The 21,912-nt window shown below is 40.3% G+C and overlaps 2 protein-coding genes across 2 annotated transcripts in view; both read left to right on the top strand.

Moving 5' to 3' along the window:
- The first annotated feature begins 663 nt into the window (after positions 1–663).
- Positions 664–7,791, top strand: GTF3C6 (general transcription factor IIIC subunit 6). Its single transcript, XM_079149173.1, has 6 exons — positions 664–867; positions 1,230–1,310; positions 1,854–1,917; positions 2,018–2,062; positions 4,378–4,491; positions 7,380–7,791. The coding sequence occupies exons 1-6, from the start codon at positions 805–807 to the stop codon at positions 7,676–7,678; spliced, it is 666 nt and encodes a 221-aa protein (XP_079005299.1). The 5' UTR covers positions 664–804; the 3' UTR covers positions 7,679–7,791.
- Positions 7,792–16,152: 8,361 nt separating this feature from the next.
- RPF2 (ribosome production factor 2 homolog) overlaps positions 16,153–21,912 on the top strand; it is a 52,476-nt gene continuing 46,716 nt past the window's right edge. Inside the window, exons 1-2 of the mRNA XM_079149186.1 lie at positions 16,153–16,276; positions 20,287–20,419. Coding sequence (XP_079005312.1) covers positions 16,254–16,276; positions 20,287–20,419 — 156 coding nt within the window. The 5' untranslated portion in view covers positions 16,153–16,253. The remainder of the gene's footprint in view (positions 16,277–20,286; positions 20,420–21,912) is intronic.

Raw genomic sequence — 21,912 nt, 5'->3', positions numbered from 1 at the left:
ACATGCATGTTGATCCCAACTAAGCAGGAGGATCACAAGTTCAAGGTCAGCCTGTGTTGTTCACCCCGCCCCTGCTTCAAAATTAAGCTGGGGGAGGGGGGAAGCAGGGCAGGCACATCGAAGATTATTTCAGTAATAGAGCACTTGCTTGTTGCCCTGGGTTCAACGGTGGTGGTGGTGGTGGTGGTGGTGGTGGGGTTCTCTTTATAGGCTCACAAAAATTTGATGCACTGGATGGATTCACTTACATACTCTTATGGATTCTATGCTCTTGCAGGATTGAAATCCAACTTAACATCCGGTAAAATAAATGCGCCTTTAACTTGGTTGGAGGATCCTGTATTTTTAACGCTCACCGTTAAAAATTATTAAGAATTTAAGAATTATTAAGATATTAAGAATTTCTTTTCCAGAAACGTAGAGGTGAGTCAACACTAGGTCTTTGTACACTTCCGCGCACACCCTGGTTTTCTTGCTTCACCTTCTTTCTCCCCTCTGCCTCACCCGTCCTCTCCCACTAGCTGGGCTAGGAGCCCAGCAGCTCCCAATCGCATGGGTCCCAACACAGCCCAGGGATCACAGCGGCGGACATCATAACGCAGCTCCAGGCTCGGAGGCGCAGGAAGGGGCGGGGCCGACGCTGCCCACGTGAGCCCCGGCGCTCTAGGCGCGTGAGCGGGCCTTCGGCCGAAGGTCTCCATCTCGCGTTCTGGCAGGAGCTACCCGTGGGAGCCGCTGCCCATTCTCAAGATGGCGGCGCCGGGCGGTCCTGTCTCTTGACCCAGGCGCCGAGGTGTAAGACTCATGGCAGCGGCCGAGGAGTCGACCAGGGAGGACAGAGAGGAAGAAGAGGAGGAGGAGGCGGCAGTAAGCACTATGTCGGAATCCTGCACGGTGGTCGCCGTGATGGGTGTACAGGCTGGGCGTGGGGAGGGCGTAAGGGATGCCGCGGGCGGGCGGGAGGCCCCCTGGCGCTTCGGCCGCTTCTCCGCCCTGGGCGCGGAGCTGGGGAGCGTGTGGTCTTAATCTTGATTGCCCCACCATAGTAAGAATGCAGAAGTGCTGGGAAGTTACCCCAGGTAACATCGCGTTTATCTTTTCGTTGAAAACCGGATCCAGTTTCCACAAAGGTGGACTCATTACAATGGGAATTTTTGGCTTTTTGTGTTTATTGCTTCTTCTCGCTCACTCACATGCTAGCTGGTGAACTCTTTGTTTTCTTCCACCAGGAGCAGTTCGTTCTGGTCGAATTATCGGGAATCATCGATTCAGACTTTCTCTCAAAATGTGAAAATAAATGCAAGATTTTGGTGAGTCTTCTAGAATTGGGGGATTGTTACAGATTTTCTTAAAACAAAAATGGTCTGCAATCCCATCTAGGCTGGAGGCTAAGGCAGGAGGATCGCAAGTTCCAGGCCAGCCTGGGTAATTTAGGAAAGGATTTCAAAGACATCACTTGTTGTAGATTTGAACTATGACACCATAAATTATTATCGGCTCCCCGCCCCCCAGTGTTAGGGATTGAACTCGGCCTTGTGCATGCTAAGCACACCTGTACTACCCAGCTACATCCTGAGCTCTTATCCCTTTACCTTAAAATCCCTTTATCTTAAAATACTTCTCACAAAACTTTGTGTTCTTATTATTGATTGAAACAGACCTTGCTACTTGGGTATTAATTAAGTAGTCTTCAGGTTGGAGCTCCTGGGATGAGAGCAGTGTTTAACTTGTGCTTGCTAGAACTAATTGCTCTTTAGGTTTCCCACTTTGGGAAATCATTTTCTTTGGTAGCAAGGTCACACAGTGAAGGCTTTTTCTTTTGATGTTATTTATGATCCTTTATACTGTTGTAGGGGATTGACACTGAAAGGCCCATTCTGCAATTGGATAGCTATGTCTTTGCTGGAGAGTATGAAGGTAAGAAGATGTCATATAGATCAAACTCCTTTTCATATTTCAGAGAAAGTACCTGTGTTATTTCTTAATTTGCCTTTGATTTTTTTTTTTTTTCCTGCAGATACTCTTGGAACCTGTGTTATATTTGAAGAAAATGCTGAACATGGTACGTAATTGATAGGCAAGCAAAATTAATTCCTTTTTTACCCTCTGGGAATTGAACCCAGTGGCACTGAGCTACCTCCCCAGTCCTTTTTATTTTTTATTTTGAGACAAGATCTCCCTAAGTTGCCGAACTGACTTCTAATGTGATCCTCCTGCCCCAGTCTCCCAAGTTACTCAGATTATAATAATGCCTGGCTCCTGTAATTTAACTCCTGGCTAAATTTTGTTTGTTTGTTTGTTTGTTTGATCTAAATTATTTGTAACAAGCGTGGTGGTGCACTCCTGTAATCCCAGCAGCTTGGAGGCTGAGGCAGAAGAATTGCAAGTTAAAGCCAGCCTCAGCAACTTAGAGAGGCCCTAATCAACTTAGTGAGACCCTGTCTCAAAATAAAAAAAATAAAATGAGCTGGGGATGTGGCTCAGTGGTAAAGTGCACTGGGTTCAATCCCTGGTACCAAAATTAATAAATAAATTGTAACATACCACATATGGTAAGTTTTAAAATTAAACATCTTGTGTGTGTTTGCCTAACTGCATCATATTCTATCATTTTGCCAAGATTGACTCAGATTACAGTTAAAAAACTTTCAAAGTACAATTGAAATCCCTGTATATCCTTTTTCCCTGTGTCTTCATAGGTAATTGCTTTCCTGAATTTGTTATCATTTCTACATTTAATTCTATATGACATATGTATGCATCTACAAACAATAACAGTTTTATATATTTTCAAACTTGAGCTGGTGTAAATCAGTGGGAAAGCACTTGCCTAGCATGTGCAAGGCCCTTAGTTTGATTCCCTGGCACTGAAAAACAGAAAGAAAAAATGGATACAACATGCTAGGACCAGGTGTGGTGATGTACACCTGTAATCCCAGCAACTCTGGAGGCTGATGCAGGAAGATCACAGGTTTGAGACCAGCTTCAGCAACTTAGCAAGGCCCTGACCTACTTCTTGAGACCCTGTCCCAAAATAAAAAGGGCTGGGGATATGGCTTAGTGGTTAAGCACCGCTGGGTTCAATCCTTGGTGCCAATTAAATAAATAATAAATAAATAAATTATAACATGCTATGCACATCATTCTTTTAACTTTTTTCTCTCAATATGTTTTAGAATTCATACATGTTAATATGTATAGTGCTAATTTATTTGTTTTCCCTACTGCATGGTATTTTGTGACTACCACAGTTGATTTCTATTTCACTGCTACTGTGAATGTAAACGGTTATTGTCCTTTTTGTTGTTGTTTTTTTGGTACTGGGGATTGAATGGATGTTTTGCCACTGAGCTCCATCCCCAGCCCATTTTAATTTTTTATTTCGAGACAGGGTCTTGCTGAGTTGCTGAGGCTGGCCTCAAATTTGGAATCCTCCTTTATCAACCTCTTAGGTTGCTGGGATTATAGATGTGCACCACCTTGCCCAGTTAGACTGATTACCTCACTATAAAAATGCTTCTAGCTGGGTGATCCCAAATATCCCCCAGCTACTCAGGAGACTGAGGCAGGAGAATTGCAAGTTTGATGCCAGCCTGAGCAACTTAGCAAGACCATGATTCACATTAAAAACAAAGGTTTGGGGGTGTAGCTCAGTGGTTGAGCATCTTTGGGTTCAATCCCCAATACCCACCCCCCCAAAAAAAAAGAAAGAAAAAAGATTAAATGTGTCATCTTCAACTTTAAGTTGAATCAAGTAAAATTATTTGGCCACATAGCAACAGTTTCATTTTCAAATTGTTAAATATCACTAATACCAGTTTACACTCAAAGAGCAATAATGTGTAAGTTTTTCATTGCTTCATATCTTTGACTCAGAGCCTCCTCCTCCTACCTAGATCCACACAATTCTAGTAGCAGATTGTCAGCAGTTTTTTCCTCAGCCTTCTTTTATAAATGGAAACGTCTCCACGCCAGCCTCTGGTGTCAAGTAATAAGCCTGATTTTGGTCCTCCATTTTGAATGGTACAATTATAAACCCTATTACTCTATGGGCCAGAATTCCTAACCCCAGTGTCCCACTTTAGGACTTGAGCCTATTAGACCTATGGCTTTAATCTCACTCATAGCTTTGCATTTCTCTCTCTCGGAGGTGGGTGTTGTTTTTGAATCTAGCTAGTGTCTTTAAGTGGTAATATTTTATCTATCATTTCTCTGTGCTTGGAACAGGAGAGGTAAATTGTACTTTGAACTTACTGTACCATGGTAATAGAAATGGTTTAGTCAAACTCCATAAACTGAAAATTACCAAGGCTTAACATCATTATTTTATTTGCTGGCATCAAACAGTGTAATAATTGAGTTCATTTTATGTTCCAGTGGATGCAGAAGGCAATAATAAAACAGTGCTAAAATACAAATGCCATACAATGAAGAAACTCAGCATGACAAGAACTCTTCTGACAGAAAAGAAGGAAGGAGAAGAAAACATAGGTTAGTTCACTTCATTCCCTAAACAGAGGTGATACAGTGTTATATCCTATAATGACATATTGCTAGATGAACATGGTGGCAGACCCCTGAAATCTCAATGACTCAGGAGGCTGAGGCAGGAGAATTGCAGATTGGAGCCAGTCTTGGCAACCTGTTGAGACCCTGTCTCAAAGATGAAAGGGATTAAGAATGTAACTCAGTGGTGGAGTGCTCGCCTAACATTTGTGAGACCCTGGGTTCAATTTCCAGGACTATGAAGAAAATGAAACACGTTGCTGCCAGGATATTCCCTGTATTTTGCAGTAATAACTGTATGTAATATGTTCAATTTTATTTATTTTTTGGTACTGGGGATTGAACCCAGGGGCACTTTACCACTGAACTACATCCCATCCTTTTTATTTTGACAGGATCTTGCTAAGTTACTGAGACTGGCTTTGAACTTGTAATCCTCCTGCCTCAGCCTCCCAAATCACTGGGATTTCAGACATGTGCCTCAGAGCCTCACTGTAATGAGCCTGTTTATGAGCTAATAGCAGCAAAATCTAGAGTTAATAGACATTCGTTTGGGCTGGGGTGTAGCTCAGAAGAAGAGTGAGTAGCATGTGCCCTGCATTCAGTTTCTAGCACCACAAGAAAAAAGTAAATAAAATTAAGAGTGCTGCATGAAAAGTACCAAACATTTAAAATTCAATCAAACTCGAATATAGGTGAGGAAATTACAAACTAAGAAGTTTGTCAAGAAAGGTGATACGATTTCCAGGCCTTAGGGAATTCAGCAGTGTCTGTCTGTCTCTCTCTGTTTCTTTCCATTTCTTTCTTCACTAAAAACCAACTTCGAAATGCATTGGTTATGATGCTAGTGTTTGGCATTTTCAAGGTGTAAATAAATGCAGGGCATCCCTGGGAACTTGGCAGCCTCAGCAACCTTCCCCAACAAACTCACAGTTGGAGGAAGTTGGCTTTATATGACAGGGAAACTCTAGGACAGTAATTGTTCAACCTGAGTCTAGTTCGTAGTTAGTGTCTATTTAGTCTTCTCTAGTTGCTGACATCATAGTCTAGAAACTGTAGAGCAGAGTGTCTTGCCCCATTCAGGCACATCTGTGGAGCTGAACAGATAATCACTCCATGGTTTAAAATTTCACTGTTCAATGACATATTTGAAATTCTAGTAAATTAGACTCTACTCACATGGCTTAATTAGATTTAGTATGTTTTAGGCAAGAAATAAATATTTGAAGGTACATTGATCATATAGAAATTAAGTGTACCGTTCTGTACACAACTACATAGAAACCTTTGTTTTTATTGTGTATATCCCAAAATTATTTTTTTTTTCATGCATCCTGAAAAATAATAGGAAGGAGAAAATACTAGGTTCAAGAATGAGTTTGGAAGGGAAGGACATATCATAAGCTTAGCTATTATTTACATTTTCTTATTAAAGGAAGTTCAGAATTTCTTATTCTCATGGCATTCATTATTAGATTATTAATGTGATAGTTCTTTGGGAGGATTTGGAAATTATGTTCTGTCAAGTAAGCAACCATCTGTGCAAGTCTGGATTCTGTCAATTGCTGCATAACAAATACCCCTAAGCTTGATGGCTTGAAACAACAAAAACTAGTTTCTTAACACTCAGGAATCAGGAATTTAGGAAGAATTAGGTAGATGGTTCTGATTGAGGGTCTTCCTGTGATTTTGCAGGTAATATGTTGTTTGAGCTGTAGTCATCTTAAGACTTTCATGAGATGGTTTATTTGTATCACTGGTAAATTTATTTTGGCTGTTGTGAGGAGGCCTTGCTAGATGGACATCCCCACAGGACAAATTGAAAGTCCTGCTAGGATGGCAGTTGATTTAGTATTGAGGAAGCAAGCAGTACCTTCAGAAAAGTTACTTTATGGTGGGGAATGGGAGCAGATGGAAGAGTGAACAAGGCAGGAAGATGAGGTATCTTAGAGATATCTAGTGGAATTCAGTGGATCCTTTTAATTTCTGTGGCAAGCTCAGACTTCTCATCTGTTGAAAATATTTGGCTGGAAAGGTAATAGGGACAAGAGAAAAAAAAATGATTAGCATTATTGGAACAAACTTTGTCGGGGCTTAATTGAGAGATGAGGAAATAAGTATGGAAAGGAACAAAATTTTTTTTCAAGGTGATTTTTTGTTTGAGACTGTCTTATTTCATTCACAATTGAATGTTCCAACTCAGAATAATATGAGAATGAGGAGGGTTGGGGGTGTAGCTCAGAGGTAGAGCATGTGTGTAGCATATGTGAGGCCCTGGGTTCAATCCCCAGCATCCACCTCTACCACAACAAAGAAAGCAAGAAAGAAAGGGGAAAGGAGAGGAAAGATAAAATGATATGAGAGTCCTGACTTGGAAGGTGAGATAGTAGTATTATATATTAAAATTGTAGAGGTCTGGGATTGTGGCTTAGTGGTAGAGTGCTCGCCTAGCATGTGTGAGGCACTGGATTCGATCCTCAGCACCACATAAAAATAAATAAATAAAGGTATTGTGTCCATCTACAACTAAAAAAAAATTTTTTTTTTACTTTAAAAATAAAATTGTAGGGAAGTAACAGTTTTCTTTAAGGCATGAGATGGCAGCTCAGTTTCTCAGAATGAGTTGTGAATTTAACTGGGAAAGGTGCATGGGAACAATAATTGAAGTTAATTGCTTATAGTGATTGTGATGATTCATATACTCCATTCCAATGCCTGGAAATTACATAATTATTTTATTGATATTTATAGTTGGTTTATGTTGGGATTTTGCTTTGACATAACCATAGGATGAAAATTTAAAGAAAAATAGACAACTAAAATTTCTTTTTCATATTTCTTTCTTGGTTTGCCCCTTACCCCCGCTTAATTAGGTGGAGTAGAATGGCTACAAATGAAGGATAATGATTTCTCCTATAGACCCAACATGATTTGTAGCTTTCTACATGAAAATGAAGATGAAGTTGTAGCTTCAGCCTCAGAAAAACCTTTGGAATTGGAAGAGCAAGAGATTCAAATGAAAGACAGTTCAAACCTGATCTATGAACAGGAGAAATCACTGCATTTGGATACAGAGGAATCGGGTCCTCTTGTTGACATCCCTTCTTCTGAGACGGAGGGTTCTGTTTTTATGGAAACTCAAGGTGCTGCCTTAGAAATCACTCCTAGATGAAACAATTTTCATATTGTTTTTGTTGACCATACATTTCCAGTTATAGCACAACTTAATATACTAGAATCATTCAGAACCAGACTGAATTAAATTTTTAAAATATTGTTTAAATGGCTGTAGGGTCCTTTCTCTTTTCTTTTGATGAGTACTTCAAACTGGAAGTTTACTAAGGTAAGAATAAATTTTCTATAGCAGCTATCACAAATTACTACAAATTAAGTGGCTTAAAACACAAATGTATTATCTTACAGTTTTATAAGTCAGAAGTTTGACAGGGTCTCTACTGGTCTAAAATATAAATGTTGGCAGGTCTCTGTTCTTTTCTGGAGGCTAGGATGGAGATGAATCCATTTGTGTGCTCATACATTTGTTGGTAAAATTCAGCTTTTTTAAAAAAAAATTTTTTTTTAGTTGTAGAAGGACACAATACTTCATTTAATCTATTTATTTTTATGTGGTGCTGAGGATTGAACCCATTACCTCACACATGCTAGGCAAGTGTTCTACCACTGAGCTACAACCACAGCCCCAAAATTCAGCTTTTTGTAGATGAATAATCACGGTCCCATTTCCTTGCTATTTGTTAGATAAAGGGCCTTCAGAGGCCACCATGTTCCTTGGCTCTTGGCCCCCTTGTCTTCAAAGTTGACAGTAGCGGGTCAGGTCCCTTCTCATTTTGAATCTCCTCTGCTACTTCTTTCATCTATCTCTCTGATCTAGCCTTCTGTCTTCTACTTCCACTTCGTATATGTATATGTATGTGTGTACACGTGCACACACATGTGCTGGGGATTGAACCAAGGATTTGGGTATGCTAAGCAAGTGCTATGCCACTGAGTTACGTCTCTAGCCCCTTCTAATTCCATTTTTAAAGGCCCATTTAATTTCAGTGGGCCCACCTGGATAATTTAATTTCCCTCTTTTTAAGTTCTGTTATCAGAATTATGTCTACCATCTGGGTACAGTGGTACATGTTTGTAATCTCAAGTGATTTAAGAGGCTGAGGCAGGAGGATTGTAAGTTTAGGGCCAGTCTCAGTAATTTAATGAGGCCCTAAGCAACTTAGCAAGACCCTGTCTCAAAACAAAAGGGCTGGGGATATAGCTCAGTGGTAAAGTATCCCTGATTTCAATCCCCAGTACCAAAAACTAATAAATATTGAAGTCCTTTTTGCCATGTATCTCTTTTTTTTGCGGTGCTGGGGATTGAACCCAGGGCCTTGTGCTTATGCGTCAAGCACGCTACCAACTGAGCTATATCCCCAGCCCTGCCATGTAACTTAAACAGGAATAAAACCACGGTAATCTTTGGGATCCATTTTCAGTTTACTACAGTATTTTAGGAACAGATTTAAGTGCCTTAAGCACTTGAAAAAATAAAGGCATCCTTAAGTTTTACTGGAATTCAGCCATAATCGTCATCTTTATTATAGCAGTTACCTAGATTTGCTCCACTCTAATTTGTTATTTGTTTTTAGGTGTATGTATTGTGCTGGGGATTAAACCTAGAATATTGGGCGTGCTAAGCACATGCTCTGTCTACTACTGATCTATACCACCAGTCCCACTATTTAAAGTAAATTATTCACAAACTTTTATACTTCTTTATAGGTTGAGATGTATGGAATTGCTGATACTTGATTGTTTCTGACTATGAAACCAGCAATTTGTACATTTATCCTAATACTAATAAGTTAAAACACACTTTATTAATTACATCTCAAAATTGATGGAAATATAATTATTGACAGGGAGACTGCTAATTGCCTGAGCCAATATCTGTTCCCCCCAACCCCCTTCTTTGTGTGTGTGTCTGTGTGTGTTACTGAGGTTGAACCCAGGGCTTTGCACTTGCTAGGCAAGTGCTCTACCACTGAGCCACATCCCTGACCCTTTTTTTGTTTGTTTTGAAACAGTCCTGCTAAATTACCTAGGCTGGCCTCTGGAATAACTGGGATTACAGTCTCCCTTTTTTTCTTTGTAACAAAATCCCAGAATTTATTCAGACTAGCCGTGTCCCAGCTTTCCTTGCAGATACATGTAGTCATATGACTAAAGTCATGGCCATTGACTTGGACTTGGAAGTTTTCAGTGATATTTTGACTCAGGCATAAAGGGAAGTGTGTAGGTTTATCTTTTTCTTCTTGCTGAAACATAGCTGTGGTGGCTTGAGCCCCAGCAAAGTTCTTGGAAATAGAAATCATTAGGGGCAAAGAAACAAGATAGAAACTGAGATTGGGTTTGGTAATGCACACCTATAATCCCAAGGACTTGGGAGGTTAAGGCAAAAGGATCATGAGTATGAGGCCAGCCTCAGCAACTTAGAGAGACACCATCTCAAAAAAATAAAAGTATTAGGGATGTAGCTCAGTGGTAAAGTGCCCCTGGGTTCTATTCCCCAGTACCAAAAAAAAAAGAAAAGAAACTGGATTCTAATACTATGGCACTGCCCTCAACAGTTATGATTAAAGGGTGACTAAAACCATTTCGTTTCTCCCTGGAAAAATAAATTTGAGTTTACCTTACAGCACTCTTTTTCTGGACACTCACAAGACAAGATAATAATTGAATGTCAGCTGTGATATTTGGTAATATTATTTATAATTAAAAATGACTCCTTGGCTAGGAATTTAAGTGGTGGAGTGCTTACCTAGCATGCATAAGATTTGACCCACAGCACTCCAAAAGGAAAAAAAAAAAAGACTACTATTGGTAAACTATATCGGGACAAGGAAGACTGACAAGTACTATAAATGCCCATTGTAAAGGGCTCAGTTGGTAGAGTGCTTGCCGCGCATGCACAAAGCCCTGGGTTCAACCCCCAGCACCACACAAAACAACACACACACACACACGCACACACACACAAACACAGGCTTTGGGATTCCTTAATTGTGGTGTTTCTTATTGCAAAGATCTCAAAGCTACACTTATGATCCGTTTCTGTTATTACTGGAGTGCCTTAGTCCCTTTTCTGTTGCTATATCAAAATACCTGAGACTTTAGGTGAGGCTGTCATTTCCAATTTGGAAAGGTGTCTGCATCTCCTTTTTGGGGTACTGGGTGTTGAATCTAGGGCGCTTTACATGCCCAACCTTTTTAATTTTTCAGTTTGAGATAGGGTCTTGTAAGTTGCTTAGGGTCTCACTAAGTTCCTGAGGCTGACCTTGAAATCTGATCCTTCTGCCTCAGCCTTGAGTTGCTAGTATTACAGATGTGTGCCACCATGCCCAGCTCCAGCTGTCTGCCTTTCTTATCTTGTCCCTTCCTCTGTATTTAAAGCTAGTAATGTACATTTAATCTCTCTCACTGTGACCTTGGCTTCTTTCACATTTTCTCCTTTTTTTTTTTTGGTAGTGGAAGGGTACTGGGGATTGAACCCAGGAATGCTCTACCACAGAGCTACATCCCAACTCTATTTAATTTTTCCATTTTGAGATTGGATCTTGCTAAGTTGCTGAGGCTGACCTGGAAATTGAAGTTCTTTTGCCTCGGCCTCCCCAGGTTACTGGGATTATAGGCATTCTCCACAGTGCCCAGATTCTTCTCTCTTATGAAGTCCTTTGTTGTTGGATTAGGGCCCACCCACCTGGGAAAGTCAGGGTAATCTTATGTAAAGATCATTAATAACATCTGCAAGTGTTATATTCACTTAATTAACATACAGGTTCTAAGGATTAGGATATGGACATTTTAGGAGGCTTTTGTTGTCTACCATACTGTCACATCTGAGGCTGTTTTAGTCAGCTTTTTCACCACTGTGATCAAAGACCTGACAATAACAATTGGAGAAGGAAAAGTTTATTTGGCTCATGGTTTTAGAGGTTTCAGTCCATTGACAACCAACTTCATAGCACTGGGCCCAAGGAGAGACAAAGGACCACTGTGGAAGGGGAAGTGACAGAGCAGAACATGGCAATCAGGAAACAGTTCCATTCACCAGGGACAAAATATAAACCCCAAAGTCATGTCCCCAGTGACCTACCTCCTCCAAGCAATCCCCACCTGCCTACAGTTATGCCCATTTGATCCATATCAGTGAATTAATGCATTGATTAGGTTCAAGCTCTCGAAACCCAATATTTTCACCTGAACTTTCTTGCATTGCTTACACATGAGCTTTTGGGGGAATACCTCATATTAAAACCATAACAGATGCTTAAATTAGGGAAACGAGATGAGCCATATGCCTGCGTCAGCATACTGCCTATAGTTTCCAAGCCACAGTGTAGGGAGGGGCAACCTAGATGAAGCCCAGTGATTTCCTCGAGTTGAGGAGATAGAACAGGAATTCCAGAAAGACCAAGAGAGTTGGAGTTTACAGAGCAGAATTCAGAAGAAAGAAAACTCCAGAGGTCTGCAGAAGGTTCTAAACTCCAGTAGAATTGATGACCTGTTTTTCGGAAATCACCAGAGCAGGGGAAAGGGCCATGTGAACAATCCCTGGAGCTTAACAGTTTTCAACCAGAGTGAAAAACCTAATTCATGAGCATGGGATAGAACACTTAGAAGGGTTTTGTTTCAGTAGTGAGATAAAATGAGCCTAAATGTGGCTCTTGCCCCATCTAACAAAAACTTAAAAATAAAACCTGAAAGGATCAAATTGTTTCCAAATAACTGCATTCCAGAACACTTGGAAATGTTTTTTAACATATCCAATACCCAATAAAATTCAAAATGTCTAACATTCAATAACAGGTATAGAAAGAAATAGATAAAACCCATTATGAGAAGAAAATTCAATAATTCGAAATTGATCCAGATCTACAAACTCAAGGGTGGTAGTAATGTTTGTATTCCCACAGTGCCTTGGATGTAGGAGGTAAAAGTGTTTGTTGACTTTATAAGAATGTAGTCCTTTGAAGTGGATTTGTGATTAAGGAAGTTATTGGAATTGGAGAGTTAGGAAGAAAACCAAGTTGAATAAATACAAATGAAAAACTTTTAAAGTGCTAAGAGTGGTGGTGATGGTATGGTTAAGGCAAAGTACATGATTGGGCTGGTTTGTCCAATTAACTGAGATCAATTTTTTTTTTTTTTTTCTCTCCAGGATTCCTTCCCTAGATTGCTCTGCTGGTAACCAACCAGGAAAGTAGTTATTGCCAGAGAGGTGACCTGGCTTTCTGTTTCATTGAAGATCAGAGAAAATGACCAGGGTTAAATTTTAAGATTTCAAAGGAGAGACTTAAGGAAAGGGATGTTTATTTTTTTCATACTGGAGCCAGGAGCACCTTACCACTGAGCCACATCCCTAGTCATTTTTATTTTTTATTGTTGGGCAGGGTCTCACCAAGTTGCTGAGGCTAGCCTCCAACTTGTAATTCTCCTGCCTCAGCCTTCCAAGTTGCTGGGATTACACATGTAAAATTTAACTCAGTTCTGATACTGTCCACCTGAAATTAGTGTCACATTCCACAAGTTAAGAGCTGAATCCTATAAGACTGCCTCCTCCTCACTTTAGATACCAATCCAAGTGATGGGTCCCTACAACTTCTGTCTGACTTGGCTATTAATTGAATATTCCCACTGCCCCCTCCTCAATTTCAATTATTTGCTTAAATAGCTCACAGAAATTACTTGAGAAAGTTTATTAGTTTTATTATAGGTTTTTTATAGAAGGACATAACTCAAAAACAGCCAGATAGAACAGCTGTATAACAAGAAGCAAAGTGGAACCTCATTTCCTCTCCCGGCCACTCTCCCATTACCTCCTTGTGTTCACCAACCCAGAAGCTCACCAACCTTGTCCTTAGGGGACTTTGGGGAGGCTTCATTAGTAGGCATGATTGACTAAATCATTGAACGTAGGCAATTAAGTCAGTCTTCAATCCTTGGAGGTCATAAGGTTGGTTTTTGTTCTTGAGGTGGGGCCATGGGGTCTTGCTGTATTGCCCAGGCTGGTCTTACTGAGTTGCTGGGATTATAGTCATGCCATGCTTAGCTGTCTTTTTGTTTTTTACTTTTTGTTTTGCAGTGGTAGGCATTGAGCCATAGGACTTACATGTGGCAAGTACTCTACCACTAAGCTACATTTTCAGCCCTGAAAGTTTCAAACTTTTAGTCACATTTATTTCCTTGGAAACTATCCCCTATCTAGAGGCTGCCCAGGAGCCCCCAACCACTACTTACTTATCTTAGCATACCAAAAGAAAAATTACTTCACCGATGACAAGGATTTGGGGAACTGAGTGCCAAGAAATGACAGAGATCAAATACTTACACCTATCTATTCCTAAAGACACTCATTGCTAAGCTCTTCTCACCTTATGACATCCAAACCCAAGTAAATTCCTCCCTCTCACTCCATGTCAGAAATTGCCACCAATCCAGAACTATCCCAGATTCCTTCAGCCCTCCACCAAATCCTGCCATATTTTGTTTGAATATCTTGTGACAGACTTATTGTTTCTGGACTTTTAAGGTGACTGCCAGAGAAAATGACTGAGAGGAGACAGGCAAAATGGAACCAGAGACAACAAAATTTTATCCTGCTTTTAGGTTTGGTTTGGTTTGTACTGGGGCCTGAATTCAGGGATGCTTTGCCATTGAGCTGCACCCCCAATTGTTGAGTGTACTTAACATCATTAACATAGATGAAATACTTTGTATCTTTCCACGGTGTCAGAATTTATTGAATAACAAATTCACAGCCTACCTCACTTTCATCAAGTGGTAGTTCACTGAATACTAGTGGGTCACCTGGTAGTTATAAGCTGGGCAGTCAAGTTTTTTAAATTCCAATCAATTTCTAATATCTATCCCACCTAGGGATGTGTGATTTAAGTGTTATGGATATTAGAAGTTAAGAATTAAGGGTTAAGGCAACCACAGAGGTTCAGAAGGCTGAATCTCAGGAGAGCAATGGCAGAGAGCAGATATGAATACAAGTAGTCTATGTAGGTGGTTAGATAAGATTGTGAATCAGCCAAAGAACTTGTTCGGGGTGCAGAGCTGTTAAAACAGAAGAACTTATTCTAGGCCAAGGGCAGTTGCATAGTATCATGTGTAATGGAACTTGCATGGCCATCATGGGCAGGAGAAACTACACTCTGCTAAAACCCAAGGAGAAATTCAGAGGTTTGGTTGCTGGTGGTTCTCCTGGGCAAGACTCATGAAGAGTGACCAGGTGATGGGGTCAGGGTGCCATTGCCACAATGTCCAAGCTGAGGGTGCTTCTCCTATGGACCTCAAGTAAGGGGGTTGTATTATTTGGTGGTCTGGTGTGTTCAATAAGCACATGTACTCATTTTTCCAGTATTAGTTTTATATCCCATGCATTCATGTGCTTCTGATTAGTTCATTAAGTTCACAGGTGGTCATTCTTACTAACACAATTAACTTAGCAGATTGTGCCAAGCAGATGGTGACTCTTCTTGTACAGACAAGGTGTAGTCAGCACTTACGGCAAATTACTACTTTACAAAGTGGTGTAACAGGTTTAGATACAACCTGAAAACTGCTGTTCTATATGTCACGTAGTAACTCAGAGCAAAGCACAGTCTGCTTTCCACACAGCTCTTTGAGACAGGGTCTCATGCTGGCCTCAAATTTGCAGTCCTCTTGCTTCATTCTCCGAAGTCCCTGAAATTGCAAGCTCACAAAGGCACATTGTATAAGTACATTTACACACACACTCTTTGTGTCTAGACATATTTATATTAAGAATAATCTAGGGCTGGGGATGTAGCTCAGTTGGTAGAGTGCATGCCTTACAAGCACAAGGCCCTAGGTTCAATCCCCAGCACCGGCACTGGAAAAAAAAAATCTAATTTATGGAACACAAAGTGAATTCAGTGGTTCCCAGGATGGTGGAAGGGGAAAATGAGTAGTGACACTACTGGGTGGGTGAGGTGGGGTTCTTTTTGAGGTGATGAAATATTAGTGGTGATGGTCGCACATCTTTGTGAAGGTAACAAAACTCATTTAATAGTACACATTAAGGCGTGAATTTTATAATAATGAAAATATTTGGGGAATATATACGGCCAGCAGTATGTTGGCATGCATTTTATATGCTAGGCAACTACTGTACTCGCAAACCGGTTGTCTTGGGGACCACGTGTCATAGCCAGTAACATAATTGACAAAGGAGGCTGAGGCAGGAGGATGGCGAATTCCTGGCCAGCCTCCGTAACTTAGTGAGACTATGCCCCCCGCCGCCAACACGACAAAACAGAAGCAGGAAAAAACTGCCTTATTTGAGCTCAATATTTTATCAATGGTATTTCACATTAGCTTTTTGGTTACTACATGAGTATCCACATGCTTTCAACCTTTTTAGTATCCTGTGTTCCCTAAATACTTGACTCCAGGTATACACACGAGCGTGCACATCAAGCTGAGGGACAAGACATTTTAAGTATCACTTCACACCTGAAGTTTACCGGAAAGAGCCGAAACAAGGGATCCAAGGTAACAGAAAGCGACCTAATCCAAGATGGCCGCCAGCGCCCCCGGAGGGGCTGCCTCAGGAAGTTACGTCACTGCAGTTTCCGGTTTCATCTGCTCCGGTGCACGCGCCTATCTGGCGTAACCGCGCCGTTTCCATCTTTCAACAGTTTGGGGCTGCGGTAGCCATGGACGCCTTGGATCGAGTTATGTAAGTGCGTTGGGACCCTGCCCCGAGAATGTTGGGGAGAGGCTGTCCTGTTAGGAGAGTGATACTGCCTGTGCTTCCCTCTCTTTTTGGTGAGCGCTCTCTGAAAGCGCTTTGCGTGCGGTGCCTGGATGGGGACCGGTGGGTTCGCCAGCCCCTCTCGGCTTGTTCAGCCTCCGGGAGACCGAGCGCCCGGAAGCCCCCACCGAGAGCGGCAGCATGAGAGGAGGGACGGAGACGTTGGCCGCTTTTATTCCGGCCACCTAAAAACGGCTGATTCGTGAAGTGTGAGGAAAATGGTAGAGGAAGGGGGTTAAGAACCCAGGCCTCAGAACCTGCCAGATCTAGGTGACAATCCGGGAGCGTGCATAAAGCTTTGTAACTTTTGCCATTAAACCTCCTAAATCTCGTTTTACTCTAAAATAGCGATCGTAATCGTCGCGCTTCGTAGAGTTGTGAGTTTGGCGAAATGTATGTAAAACCTTTGCTACAGCACGTAGAAAATGTTCATTAGCGTTTTCTTTTTCTTAAAATATTTTTTAAGTTGTCAATGGGTCTTTTATTTTATTTATTTATATGTGGTGTTGAGTATCGAACCCAGGGCCTCACAAATGCCAGGCAAGAGCTCTACCACTGAGCCACACGCCAGCCCATTAGCGTTTTCTTTTCCTTCCCACTTTGCATGCTTGTCTGAGTTATCCTGGAGTGATATCTATTATAAATTCTTACAAAAATGTGTATTGAGCTCCTAAATATTCCTGCTGTTATTGGCAATGCTTTTCTTGTGATTTGCCTAGGTTAAATGTGTAACCTAAGTGATTTTCTTTTTAGTCATTGATTTAGACATTTTGCACACCTACTAGAACTTTAGATGTTGGGACTACAATGATGAGTAAGACTAGCTTTTAATGTAATAGAGGGACAAACAACTAATAAAACACGTGCGGTTTTTTGCATTAGTTGCTGATTAGTGAGAAGTAACGAACCATATAGAATGTAGAGCATATACCACTTGTTGCCATAAAGACACAGTGCACATTTTTCCTTTCCTTTCGTTCCCCTTCCCCTCCCCTTTCCCCTTTCCTTTCCTTTCCTTTCCTTTCCTTTCCTTTCCTTTCCTTTCCTTTCCTTTCCTTTCCTTTCCTTTCCTTTCCTTTCTTCTTTTCCTTTCTTCTTTTCCTTTCCGATATAGCTCAGTTGGTAGAGTGCTTGCCTCATAAGCACTAAGGCCCTGGGTTCAAATCCCCAGCACCGCAAAAAAAAAAAAAAAAAAAAATTTACCTTGTCTTTTCCTTTCCTTTCCTTCTCTCTCTCTTCTCTTCTCTTCTCTTCTTTTTTTTTTTTTTAAACCAGGAATTAAACCCAGGGGAGTTTAAACACTGAGCCACATCCCCAGCCTTTTATTTTTTGAAACAGGGTCTCACTGAATTTCTGAGGATCTTGCTAATTGCTGAGGCTAGCCTTGAACTAGCAATCCTCCTGCCTTAGCTCCCATATCACTGGAATTACAGGCATGCGTCACCATGCCTGAGTCACACTACATATTTCTTGATTTAGTAAATAATATGTATGTTTATTAACCGGTAAATGATTAAAAAGGTATGTGACATTTTATCTTATCTGGAGAAAAAAATTTAAATTTTTTTTTTTTTTTTTTAACCAAGGGTGGGGAGGGACTAAACCCAGGACCCAGTGCATGGTAGGCTAAATAAGCTACTCTCCACTGAGCTACATCCCCAGTCCCTCCTATGCAACTTTATAAAAGATTCACGACCTGTAATCCAACAACTCTGGAGACTGAGACAGGAGGATTATAAATTAAAGGCAAGCCAGGGCAACCTTTTTCTCAAAATAGGATTTTCTTGGGGCAGTGAGTTCCGGGGATTGAACTCAGGGGCACTCAACCACTGAGCCACATCCCCAGCCCTATTTTATATTTTATTTAGAAACAGGGTCTCACTGAGTTACTTTGTGCCACGCTTTTGCTGAGGCTGACTTTGAACTCTCTGTCCTCCTTTGAACTGTCTCCCGAGCCGCTGGGATTACAGGTGTGTGCCTCTGCAAAATAAAAATGAGTGAACTGCTTCTGGATTCAATTCTCAGTACCAAATATAAGAAAGGATTCATTCATCATACAGCTCCTGGAAATTTTATTCTCTTAGTCTCCTGAGACCTGTTAAGAGACGAAGAGTAAGTAATATATGAAAGAATAAACTTTCACATAGCTTTAAACAACAACAAAAAAGCAAATATTTTCTAATCCTGTTCCGAACTTTTGTATGTAAACCTGGTCTCACTATGTTGCCCAGGTTGGTCTCTTATTCCTGGGCTCAACTGTTCCTCCTGCCTTAGCCTTAATTTTACATGAGAATTTGAAGTTATGTATGTTCTTTGTTTCTTTTTCTTCCTGAAGTATTCATAGTACCAGAGGAGGGAGGGTCATAGGTATTTAAGAAAGGAGGAATTCTTTCAGTGGATGGCACAGAACTGTTTGAAAGCAAGATGCTCACCTCTGATGTTCACCATTAAAGGAGGCAAAGGTGAAAACACTTTTTTGAAAAAAAAAAACGTATAAAAACATGGTACTCCTGGGCTGGGGTTATTAGCTTAGTGGTAAAGTGCACGAACGAGGCCTTGGAATCAATCTCCCATACCACAAAAAGCAAAACAAAACATGGTAGTCTTATTGTCACACCATAAAATCAGAATAAGGAATATATTTTCCCTTCTTGTTTCATAGGTAATTGTCTTAGATGAGTTTTTAGTCTAGTTCATTTTGAAGATGGACCTAATTAATAGCTGCGTGGCCTTGGGAAGATGACTTATCAAGTCTTTGTTTTATATGTAAAGTGAATGTCTAAGTGTACCTGTCTCTTAGAGTTGTGGTGAAGATTGTCTTAACATATAAAGTTACTCTATAAAAAGTGTCAATGATTATTCTTTGGCAGTAGTAATGTAGACTTTCTCAGCAGTGATGTTGGAGTGAGACAGTATATACTTCCTGATAGGCACTGTGATCTTAAGCCTGGAAGAAAAATAAGCAGTAATTAGCCTATCTAACTTTAGTAAATATCCACAGGTTGATCAGCAGTTGATATGCAGTTAGGGTACAGGGTATAGTTTGTCTACCTTAAATTTGGGGCGGGGGGAGGAGTAAAAATAACATTGTTTGCTTGAGCCCATTATTTACCAATTTATTTTTAATTGAGTTGGGGTATTGCTGTGTTGCCCAGGCTGGCCTCAGAAACTAGTAATCCTCCTACCTGGGATTACAGGTATACACTATCATGCCTGTCTAGTCTTTTATTTTTTAATTAAAAACAAACAAACAAAAAAAAAAAAAAACAAAAAACTGGGATTGCAGGTGCATGCCTGTAATCCCAGTGTCTCTGGAATCTGAGGCAGTATGATTTCATGTTTAAATCAGCTTCAGCAATTTAGAGAGGCCCTTAGTGGGATCCTGTCTCAAAAAGGGCTGAGAATGTGGCTTGGTTTTTAAGCAACCCTGGATTCAATCCCTGGTACCAAGAAAATAATTAATTAAATAAATAAATAAATAAATAAATAAATAAATAAATAAATAAAAAAGATTTAGGACTGGGGTTGTAGCTCAGCGGTAGAGTGCTTGCCTGGCACGTGTTAGTCACTGGGTTTGATCCTCGGCACCACATAAAAAAATAAAGGTATTGTGTCCATCTACAACTAAAAAAATTTTCTTTAAATTAAAAAAAAAAAAGATTTAGAAAACAACAATAATAAAAGAATTCTGGGGATATTGAAATAAAAGAAAGCTTTTTAAAGAAAACCAAAAGCTAATAAAGCACTTGTTTAATACTAATAGAATATTTTTTACTAATAGCTCTTTAAAATATGAGATTTTGTTTAATGGTGGAATACTATTAATGTATGAATGTAATGTCTTTATTGACTTTTTAGAATTTTCTCATTTAAGTCTTGATTTTGCAACATGAGGAAATTGTTTGCATTGTTATAATTTATGCTTTTCTGAACAGAAAACCCAAAACAAAAAGGGCCAAGAGATTCCTTGAGAAGAGAGAACCGAAGCTCAGTGAAAATATTAAAAATGCCATGCTGATTAAAGGGGGAAATGCAAATATAACAGTGACACAAGTACTTAAAGATGTGGTATGTATTTACACTTAATGTTTAAATGGTACCGAAGTCATTTTAGAAACTTTGGGCATACTGGGTTGGGCTTCTGGAGAAATACGTAGGTAAGTTTGCCTTGTCTTAAGATCTACTTGCCTTGGAGAAAATCTGAAATTGGAGATTATGTGCCTTGCCACTTCACTGACTACTGGTTTTCCTTAAAGTAAGTAGTTCCCTTAGTAAATTTAAACTAGTTTTAATTACAAGAATTTGGTTTACACACATTTTAGGAACATATCTTAACCCTGTTTTCTTTTTTCTTCATCTCACTGCATTAGAAATGGAATCTGGGATTATACACGATAGGCAAAGAGTACTCTATCACTGAGCTACAACACCAGCCCTTTTAGGAACACGTTTGATTTGCAAAGTGAAACAATTGAACATCATTATGTATTTATTCATTTAACAATGCCATTTACTGTCCTGGGTACTGGGAATAATAGGTAAAACATAGTACTTTTTTTTTAGTGAACTTAGTGGGAGACATATGTGAAAAATTAAAATATTGTGAGTTAAATGCTGTGCTGGAGGTATGCACATGGTAGCAGGGGAGATAGTTCATATCACTTGGATGGACCCACATATGAAATGTGCTTCCCAGAAATAACACATAAGCTTTATTTTGAAGGAGCAGTTGGAGCCAGAGGGCAGAGAGGGAGAGTCTTGTGCAAAAGTGGGTGTGAAAGGAACATGATGCATTTGGTGCACTGCAAATAATTGGACTGGCTAAAGAGATATACTGTGTGAAGCCGTAAGAGTCAGGGATCACCTATTAACATGGAGCTTGAATTTTATTCCAAAAGCCCTGTGGAGTCATTGAAAGATTTTAAATAAGAGAGTTAATCAGTTCATTTTCTTGACTTGATTAGAAAGGCCTGAGAGCAAATGTGGGCAACCACATCATTGCTATTAGCCTCTAAAGAGGACCTGGAGTCTGGTGGTAGTGATAGTGAAAATGAGGATTGATCACAGAATAGATGTTGAGGGTGAAAGAGTCTGGGCATTAGTGAGAAGTACACCTTCCCAGGTTTCTGGTTTGAGCGCTTGTTGAGCAGTAATGCTAACTGGAGAATGTAAAAAGTGTGGCAAGTTTGCAGGGAAAAGTGATAATACTCATTTTGTAACAGCTAATTTAAATAGGGAAGATAAAAAACTTTTTCCTGTCAAGTGCAGTGGTGCACACCTGAAATCACAGCAGCGTGGGAGGCTGAGACAAGAGGATCGTGAGTTCAAAGCCAGCTCTTGCTGAGGTGCTAAGCAACTCAGTGAAACCCTGTCTCTAAAGAAAACACAAAATAGGGCTGGGGAATGTGGCTCAGTGGCTGAGTGCCCCTGAGTTCAATCCTTGGTACTGCCCGCGTGTCCCCCCCCCCCCCATGTATTGGGTATTTCATCAATGAAGGAGGCATACCACATGGAGATACCTGTAGGTAGTTGAGTATTTAAGTCTGAATACAGCTGATAGA

The sequence above is a fragment of the Sciurus vulgaris genome, assembly GCF_902686455.1.
Source record: "Sciurus vulgaris genome assembly, chromosome: 7".
NCBI classification, from domain to species: domain Eukaryota; kingdom Metazoa; phylum Chordata; class Mammalia; order Rodentia; family Sciuridae; genus Sciurus; species Sciurus vulgaris.
This window is presented reverse-complemented; position numbering and strand designations above follow the sequence as displayed.

What these genes read in the sequence shown, in the direction of transcription:
- GTF3C6 (XM_079149173.1), top strand. Translation starts at nt 805, where the DNA reads ATGGCAGCGGCCGAGGAGTCGACCAGGGAGGACAGAGAGGAAGAAGAG. An exon ending in AAGAGGAGGAGGAGGCGGCA is followed by an intron (nt 868 to 1,229) that starts GTAAGCACTATG and finishes TTCTTCCACCAG; the next exon opens with GAGCAGTTCGTTCTGGTCGA. An exon ending in TGAAGAAAATGCTGAACATG is followed by an intron (nt 2,063 to 4,377) that starts GTACGTAATTGA and finishes TTTATGTTCCAG; the next exon opens with TGGATGCAGAAGGCAATAAT.